Source organism: Arachis ipaensis, chromosome B04 (genome assembly GCF_000816755.2).
Source record: "Arachis ipaensis cultivar K30076 chromosome B04, Araip1.1, whole genome shotgun sequence".
Lineage (NCBI taxonomy): Eukaryota > Viridiplantae > Streptophyta > Magnoliopsida > Fabales > Fabaceae > Arachis > Arachis ipaensis.
The window spans coordinates 125,381,578-125,391,087 of NC_029788.2; the positions used below are offsets into that span (position 1 = coordinate 125,381,578).

The 9,510-nt window shown below is 33.7% G+C and overlaps 1 protein-coding gene across 2 annotated transcripts; it reads left to right on the forward strand.

Annotated features, from left to right (window-relative positions):
• On the forward strand, positions 3,598–7,182 carry LOC107635252 (MDIS1-interacting receptor like kinase 2-like). 2 transcript variants are annotated; one of them, XM_016338663.2, is made up of 3 exons: positions 3,600–3,895; positions 4,820–6,478; positions 6,569–7,182. In XM_016338663.2, exons 1-3 carry the CDS (start codon positions 3,649–3,651, stop codon positions 6,952–6,954), a joined length of 2,292 nt encoding a protein of 763 aa, XP_016194149.1. In that variant the 5' UTR covers positions 3,600–3,648; the 3' UTR covers positions 6,955–7,182. The 2 variants fall into 2 exon arrangements, with proteins under 2 accessions (XP_020977618.1, XP_016194149.1); XM_021121959.1 differs by having other exon boundaries at positions 3,598–6,478.

Sequence of the window (9,510 nt, forward strand, 5' to 3'; positions counted from 1 at the left end):
TGCTTCTTGCGTGAGAGTGAGTGATAGTAAAAAAATTTCAATCTCCAAATTGTGCTTAATTCTAATTAAAATTTCTTTAAGGTATTCAAAAAATGGTTTTCAGTATTGGACACTGATGTATTCTCATCCTTCTAAGGGTAGTGAACATTACATTTTAAGATACGAAGATTTTACCTTTTTTCCTGGAGGTTAAATCACTTCACACCTATTAATCTATTATCTAATGATTTTTGGTGGTTACCAACTTGAAAAAAATGTCTATAAAATAGAGAAAATGTGATGTGAAATTTCTTACTAATGACCCCTTGCTGCTGCTATATAGTTTGGGTCTCAGGTCGGATAGTCCGACAGCACATAGATTACTGTTATCAAGACAAATAATACTACGCATTTATGTTTTTTTATAAATTAAGTCTAATTAAATTAAATAATAATACTAATCATAACTAATTTTTATTATATTAAACTAACTTGATTAAATTTATTTAACAAAAAGATTTATATGTATAATATTATTCTTTTAAAATTGAGTCAAAGTCAAATTAGATTCCTTATTATTTCAGATACAAAATTTAGACCAACAGATTTGAATCATTATGTTAACAATTTTAAATTTACTTTTAAAATATTATTTCTAAATACAATTTTTTTTCTTAATTTATTTATCTAAAATGACTTTTGTTAGCAAGTGCTCTTATAAATAGTTAATTGACATTTGTTTAATACAAAATATAAGATATTAAAAATCTGCAGATATAAAATTCATACCCTTTTTTCGGTATAGTCCTTCAATTTTTTAATTCTTAGCAAAACTCTACCTAAAATAAATTATTTTTCTACTTTTAACTTTTTGAAAAGCGATTCCACACTTATTTAGAGTTTAGACTATCTTTTTTTTTCGGACCAGTCACTTAACAAATTTCTTTCAGAGACGTGAAATCCACTTCATATACCTGTGCTAACTAACTAATAAAGCAGTGTAGATGGAAACCAATAAAGCAGTGTAGATTTTTCCACAAAAGTAATGTGATGGTAAAACCATAAAACACACGGCTTTGATTCGGAATACAGAAGTAGTGTCAATGGAAACCAAAAAAGCAGTGTAGATTTTTCCACAAAAGTAATGTGATGGTAAAACCATAAAACACACGGCTTTGATTCGGAATACAGAAATTAATAATGACAAATTAAAGACAACCATGTAATCTACTTCATAAATAACTTTTATTAAAAATATAATCGAAATCGAGAAATACTAGGTAAACAATATAATGATTAGATATAATAATGATCTTTACATTCGCATTTATAATTAAATTAGATTATTCATATTGATAGTCAAAATTTATAACTAATATAATCATCAAATTAAATTTATATTTATAAATCAAAATATGAATATAAATAAAGAAAAGTTACAAAAACAAAAATACCGTAGTGGCGATTTTTTTTATATTACAAAATTTTATTTACTATGCTAAAAAAGTTTGATTATTTCGCTATTATATTAGCCACTAATGTAATTTTTAATTAAATTAACTATTTTTCTGAAAAAAAAATGGATTACTCTGTTAATAAGGAAAATTTAATTATTTTAGTAGTTAGTTATTCTACTAGAAAATCATATGGAATAAGCATAAATATAAACAAATTTATGGTGATTGATTTCTACTATTTATAGAACATCTTTTGTAAGCAAATTTAATTAAGAAATACCCTAAGAATAATAGTTATAAAAATAGAGTAAAAAGTTAGTTTTGACTCTTCCAATACATAAAAAAACTTAACTATTTAATTAAATAAAAGGAATTTTGATTTTTTTAATCTTTTTTATATTTAAAAAAATAATATATATTTAATTTTTTTACTCTTTTAAGTATTAGGAGAATGAATTATAATTTCCATTATTAGTCCTTCAGATAACATTCTTAGAATACGTGTGTTTGAAACAAAATATTTTTTAAATTAACTTGATTTAATTTAAAATGAACTAAATCAAAAATGAATTATTGTATTTGAAATTAATTATGTAAAATAAGAATTGATTTGATTTAAAAAAATGATATAATGACTTGATTTTATGTTTTTTTTCTTTTATTGATCATATACTTTTTTATCACTACTTATAACTGTGCTGCAATCGGCCAGCATGGGCGATGCAGTTGGCCAGAAAAGTCGAACATTGGTCAGGGCGAACTGGGAACGTCAAAACTTTATAACTCCATTCTTACTCCGAATCTTTTTTATATTAATATTTAAAAGGCAAAAATGGATTTTTATATTTTTAGCACACAAAATTATTTAAATTTCAATCAAATTCTATAAAAGAATTAAAAGAATTGGAGTTTAATTAAAAAATTTAATTTATAATTTAAATTGATTCTAATTTCAAAAGAAAAAACACCTTAAACTCTAAATTCATTGCATTCAAATATTAAGAAAAATTTTCAATTTGTGAATAGAATACACTTAAGTTTTAAAAGAGATTAAGAGAATTTTAAATTTGTAGAGTGAAATATTAGAGTGGAGTTTAAATCTTATTCTACTATGCTCTTTATCAATTCTAAAAGCTCTATATTTATTGCATTCAAATATTAAGTATATAGTCACCAAAAAAAAAAATATTAAGTATATACATAAAAACTTTTTTTATGATATATTTGTTAGGAAGACTGAAGACCTAATAAAGTGTGACTTTCGAAGAAAGTATCCTTAGGAAGAGAAAGGTTAGTGCATACATATGGTTATTGTTATTGGTTTTGTGCAAGACTTTGAAATTCTACTCATGTCAACCATGATCGCCACGCGGCTGTATGTGTCCTAGGGGTGCACAGACCCGGCCCGGCTCGAAGGCCTGGTCCGATCCCGAACACTTTAGGGGCTAATTTGGTGTGATTTCATCGGGTTTAGGGCCGGGTAAGGGTCTCAAAAATAGACCCGGTCATTATTTCGGGTCGGGTCCGGGCCATAGCTCGGGTCACCCGAAATCGGCCCGGTGGCCCGGTCATCATATACAATTAATATTTTATGTTATTAGTGATAGATCATGACTATTCTTATGTGGAATTTAATTATTGTAAACCTTAATATTTTGTGTTATTAATCATTATAAAACTATAAGTTAATGTTTTATGTTTAGAATGCATAAGACTTTAGACTAATGCATAATATTGTGTTATTTGTATTGATTTAAATATTTGGTATTATTAGACAATATTAGTATTGATTGTGATTTTGCTTTAGTATTGATTGTGGTTATGCTTTAATTTTAAAGAAGGGTTGGTTCTTGTTATATTTTTCTAAGTGAATTTTACCATGTTAAATAATGGTTGGGGTCTTGAAAATTTGGATATTTTTATATGCTAGCTTACAAGAAGGTATCAACGTAATGTAAGGTTAACGGCCCGGTTTTCACCCGGTATAACTGTGGCCCGAAAGTATATTAGTTTCATCGGGTCTAGGGTCGGGTTCGGGTCTAATAAATAGATCCGGTGTATATTTCGGGTCGGGTCTGGGTCACATCAAACCCGGCTTCACCCGACCCATGTGCACCCCTAATGTGTCCTGTCCTATATATGTGCAATCATGTAGATGCGACTTCTTTCATCACCACAAACATCCATCGTCTTGCATATCCATACTTGAACCATGCCACCCATGTCCCAACAACTTGTCTTCATATTCCTTTGTGTCCTTATTGTAAAACTCTCTTGGGTTGCAAGTGAAAAGAGTGAAGCAAATGCACTCTTAAAGTGGAAGGCTAGCCTGGAGAACCAAAGCCAAGTTCCCTTATCATCTTGGAAGAATGGGACAAGCCCATGCAGATGGAGAGGAATTCAATGTGATAGATCCAATTCCGTAACCGCCATCAATCTTGAAAATTATCTTCTCAAAGGTACACTCCACGCTCTAGACTTTTCCTCACTCCCCAACCTCCTCACCTTTAACATCTACAACAACTTATTTCATGGAACCATTCCCCCACAAATCGGTAACATGTCCAAAATCAATCGTTTGAACTTCTCTTTGAATCCTTTTGATGGTTCCATCCCTCAAGAGATGTGGACACTGAGAAGCATACGCTGGCTTGATCTTTCCTTCTGTAATTATCTAACAGGACCCATCCCTTCTTCCATTGCAAATTTGATAAACTTATCATATCTAGATTTAGGAGGCAACAATCTCTCCTGCTCCATTCCTCCTACAATTGGCAAACTGAACAACCTTGCCTTTTTTTCTATTGAGTCTAGTAAGATTCGAGGTTCCATTCCCCATGAAATCGGAATGTTGTCAAATCTAGAGTATCTTGATTTCATAGGAAACGATCTCACTGGCAATATCCCTTCTACAATTGCTAATATGAGCAAGTTAAATCAACTTTTACTATCTAACAACACCCTCTCTGGCCCAATCCCACCCTTCCTATGGAACATGTCTAACCTCACCTACCTGTTCCTTGAATCCAATAACTTTTCTGGAAACATCCCTACCACAATAGGAAACTTGGTCAATTTGGAGTCCTTTAATGTGGAGATGAATCAACTTTCTGGATCCATTCCTTCCATAATTGGAAACATGACAAATCTTGTTCAGATTACTCTCGACTTCAACAATTTTGAAGGACACATTCCTGCCTCTGTTGGTAATTTGATCAACTTGGAAACCTTAAGTCTCCAAGGAAACCTTCTCTCAGGAACTATTCCTGACACAATTGGAAACTTGAAACGGCTCTCCATGTTACAATTGTCATCCAACATGCTCAGGGGCAACATTCCGCAAGCCGTTAATAATCTTACCAACATGAATGACTTTTTTGTAGGCAATAATTATCTCATTGGCCACTTGCCGCCTCAAATCTGCTTAGGTGGTTCACTAGCATCCTTCAGTGCTCAAAACAACCGTTTCACTGGTCCAGTACCAAGCAGCTTGAAGAACTGCTCTAGTATTGTCTACATAACTTTACAGGATAACCATTTGGAAGGTGACATATCACAAGACTTTGGTGTTTATCCAAATTTGAATTACATTGATCTAAGTAACAACAAATTTCATGGCCAAATTTCATCAAGCTGGGGCAAGTGCAATAGTCTTCAAGTCTTGATCATTGCCAAAAATAATATTTCCGGTGGTATATCGCCACAAATTGCTGAGGCTACCAAGCTGGGCAGGCTTCATCTTTTTTCAAACCAATTGAGCGGAAATATTCCAAAAGAACTGGGGAATATGACAAACTTGTTTGAACTCAGGATCGACAACAATCATCTTTCTGGAAATATTCCACCCGAAATAGGATTGTTGCAAGGTCTCAGTCACTTGAACCTAGCAGGAAATGAGTTGAGTGGCAACATACCGAGACAAGTTGTTCAGTTATCTAACTTGTTGGAATTGAACTTGAGCAACAACAAATTAGAAGGAAGTATCCCCTCTGACTTCAAGTCATTGGAAACTCTCAATTCTCTTGATCTTAGTGGGAATTTGTTGAATGGTACAATACCAAGAGTGCTTGGAGAATTGAAGAACTTGCAGTGGTTGAATCTCTCTCGCAACAATCTTTCTGGCACAATTCCATCTAGTTTTAATGGCATGTCAAGCTTAGCTTTTGTCAACATATCATACAACCAGTTAGATGGGCCTCTTCCAAATAACAGAGCCTTTCTTCATGCTTCAATTGAATCATTGATAAATAACAAAGGCTTGTGTGGTAATGTCACTGGCTTGGTGCCATGCCCAAGCAGTCCTAGCGGTAAAAGTCACAAGGTCAAGTTATTGGTTCTGCTTCTTATCTTTGGAGTATTAGCACTAGCACTTTGTGTGATTGGTGTTTCAGTATATATTCTTTGTAGAAAAGCAAGAAAGAAAGAAGCCCCGGCCAAAGAAATGCAACCAGAAGAACAATTTTCCATATGGAGTCATGATGGAAAAATGGCATTTGAAACCATCATTAAAGCTACCAATAATTTTGATGACAAATATCTCATTGGAATTGGAGGGCAAGGATCCGTTTACAAGGCTGAGTTGCCTTCTATGGTTGTTGCTGTGAAAAAACTTCACATGGAATCAGATGCGGAGGATAAGTTGAATTGGAAGGCATTTGAAAATGAGATCCAAGCATTGACAGAAATCAGGCACCGAAACATCATAAAGCTGTATGGTTTTTGCCAGCATTCACGATTCTTCTTTTTGGTATACAAGTACCTGGAGGGTGGCAGTTTGAATCATGTACTAGGTGATGAAAAGCTAGCAACTGCATTTGACTGGGAAAGGCGGGTGAATGTGGTTAAAGGAGTTGCTAATGCTCTGTCATATATGCATCATGGTTGCAATCCCCCTATAGTTCATCGTGACATATCAAGCAAGAATATTCTTTTGGATTCAGACTATGAAGCTCATGTCTCTGATTTTGGGACAGCTAAGTTTCTACAGCCTGGTTCAAATTGGACAACACTTGCAGTAGTCACCTATGGCTATGGTGCTCCAGGTAACTCCTTTTTCCCTTGCTTTTATACTTAATCAATAATCGTATATATGTTGCTTTATGAATAACTTCAAAATTATAATTTGTATGCAGAGCTTGTTCAAACTATGGAAGTGACCGAAAAATGTGATGTATATAGCTTTGGAGTGCTTTGTTTCGAAATCTTTATGGGAAAGCATCCGGCAGATATGATCAATTCACTGTTGTCGCCATCAACAGCATCAATAACATACAATTTGCTATTGGTTGATGTAATTGATCAAAGGCCTCCTCATCCTGAGAAGTCAGTTGTTGGGGAAATCATGCTGATCACAAAGTGGGCGCTTGAGTGTTTGAGCCAAAGTCCACAATTTCGGCCAACCATGCATCAAGTGTCTAAAGAACTCATGATGGGAAAATCACCTTTCTCTGGTGACCACTTTCCCATGATCAGACTTGGACAACTCAACGAAGAATTATTGGAAACCCCACTTTTGTGATTAATGATTAATCGCATCCCCTTTCTTATGAATAGTGTGTCATAGGCTTGTTTAATTTGTAACACGTATGTATGAGTTAGTTTAATTTGTAGCAAAAGGAGCGGTGTTTGATCTGGGCAGCATCTACCTCAACTTGTAGGTGACTCGTAGATCAGTGTGTTTTGTTATAGATAAGTTTGTGGTACTTGAATCGATGAATAAAAGTAGTGATTGTTATGCTGTCTGAAAGTTTGGTATTTAGTGTGTGTTTGGATTTCAGTTTGTAAACGGGAGTTTGCATAAAATTGATTTTGATGAAAAGTAAGTTTGTGTTAAAGTGATTTATGTTTGGTAATCTTTATATCAAAATAGATTATAGTAAAATAAATATTGTTTGGATTACACTACTCAAAATTACTTTTAGATAAAAAATTATTAAAATAGGGTAGAACAAAATAAACAAAATAAATCCAATTCTAACGTGATTATCTAAACGCAGAAGCTACAATTTCTAGCTTCTTATAAACGCACGTTAAGAACCTAAAATCACGTTGGCGTTTAAAGAAAAAAAAGCATCCAAACAAAAAGAGAAAGCGTTCAATGCACTCAAACGTGCTTCTCTTCCTTCTAACGCAAAACCAAACACACCCTTAATTGTCAAAAAAATTAATTATTCTGTTTCACTCTCTTTTTGGTCGACTTCGACAGATGGTGTCAAAACGAATTTGTATCAAGATCTCAAGTATCGAAGAGCAGATACAACTCTTCTGAAAAGAGTGAGCTTGACCTGAGAATTACTTTGTTTAGTTAAGAAATTAACTAAATTAATTAGTGATGACAAACATTATTTTTGGATAAAATAAATAATTAGTGTTGATTAATTATAAATTGCATATTACTAATTATTTATAGTTGCAGGCCAAAATTAAATTTTATAGCCCAAATGAAATGAAAAGCAAATGGAAAGGATAGTGGGCTGAAAGCAAAAATTAGAAGTCCAAAGAAAAGCATAGAAAGAAGTTAGTTGGGCCAAACGGGTTGCTAAATGGAAACCCGATCCAAGCCCGTGTCCATCCCACAAAGCTTCTCATACAAGATTGAAGTTTTCATTCCCTTTCACTTGCTTTTACCAAAGCAACGTTCTTCTCTCCTCTGTATTAGTCAAATCACAAATTCAGAAAAGTGAGAAAGAGAAAGAGAAAGCTTCCTCCCCAAGGTGATCTTCAAAGAAGCAAGAAAGAGAAAGTCCAAGCTTGTAACACAGAAGTCTAATCAGAAAATCCAAACCAAATCAAGCTTAGGTTAAAGGTAACCCATTTCCTTTTACATGCAACACACTTTCTTCTCTTCATCTTCAACTCTCTGTATCTCCGTTTTGAGCTATATGGAAAAGAGGATTTCTGTTCCTCTCTGGTGCAAATCCACGGTCTCAAACAAGTCTTGGGGACCAAGTTAGTTTTCAAGGGCTCAAATCAGGTTGACCATTGGAAAACTATTATGGTTGCTGCTTTATGGCTTTCGGTCAAGATGAAGAAGTCAGAAGCAAAGTTTCTAATCTAAGGTTTAAGGAGAAAAAGTGAATTTGTGGGTTGGTGAAGCTCAAGGCTCAAGATGTTGACCTTGAAAGAAGAACCCAGCGACATGCAAGGAGATAAAAGAAGTCTTCTACTCGTTCAGAAGTAAGGAGAGAAAACCAGAGTTTGAGAATAGTGTTCCGCAAAGAAGTTCCTCTACTTGGATAATGCTTTCTTTCAAAGAAGCGTTCGGCCAATACTGAAGAACTGTATCTGAGGTTTGAGAATCTGGTTTTGCACATAGCAAAGAGGCTGCTGATGAAGTCAATCTCCTTCATGTTTTACAGATTGTGATGTACTTTTCTATGTTTATCTTTTTGTAATTTCTTGTGAGAAAAGGCATTGTGAGAAAGCTCAAGTAAAAGCCATGAGTGGAAAAAGGCTGAATGATACACTTGAGAGAAAAGCCTAGAGTTATTTTCTGATTTCTTTAGGTATGTCTATGTCTTGTATCTTGTACCTGTGAGATATCCCTTTCTTAGTTGGGTTAGCACTAAGAGTGAATAGTTAGGTATTAGCATAGCCAATGTAAAGTTAGGTTAGAACTTGAGTGTGAAAGGATTTGGTCAATCCTGTGAAATTGGTGTATGTAATACAGTTAACTATAGTGAAAATTCTTCCATTGTTGTGGAAGAGACTGGACGTAGGTTGCATAGCACAAGGCAACCGAACCAGGATACATGTTAGTGTTAGCTTTTCTCTTCTTTGCTGTGTTCTGTTTTCTAAAATTCATGAGACAAAAATAAATCGTCTCATAAATTTCCGCTGCTAAGTACAAATAGAATCAGAATTAAAAGTTTGTTTAAAAAGAATCATAACAGCAACTGAAAAGGAAGGCATAGATTCAACCCCCCTTTTCTAAGCCTACCACAACCTTCATACTTAATTACAGTGTTAAAACAGTTTTGTATCAGAATTACTAGTGGTAGAATAACAAAGCTAAATAATTCATTAAAGAAGATAATAAAATGTAAAATATTGATTAAAGCAGAATAATAGCAAA

Excerpts from the sequence above, each read along its gene's own strand:
- LOC107635252 (XM_021121959.1), top strand. The coding sequence starts at position 3,649 with ATGCCACCCATGTCCCAACAACTTGTCTTCATATTCCTTTGTGTCCTT. Across the intron at positions 6,479-6,568 it reads CTATGGCTATGGTGCTCCAG|AGCTTGTTCAAACTATGGAA; the intron begins GTAACTCCTTTT and ends ATTTGTATGCAG.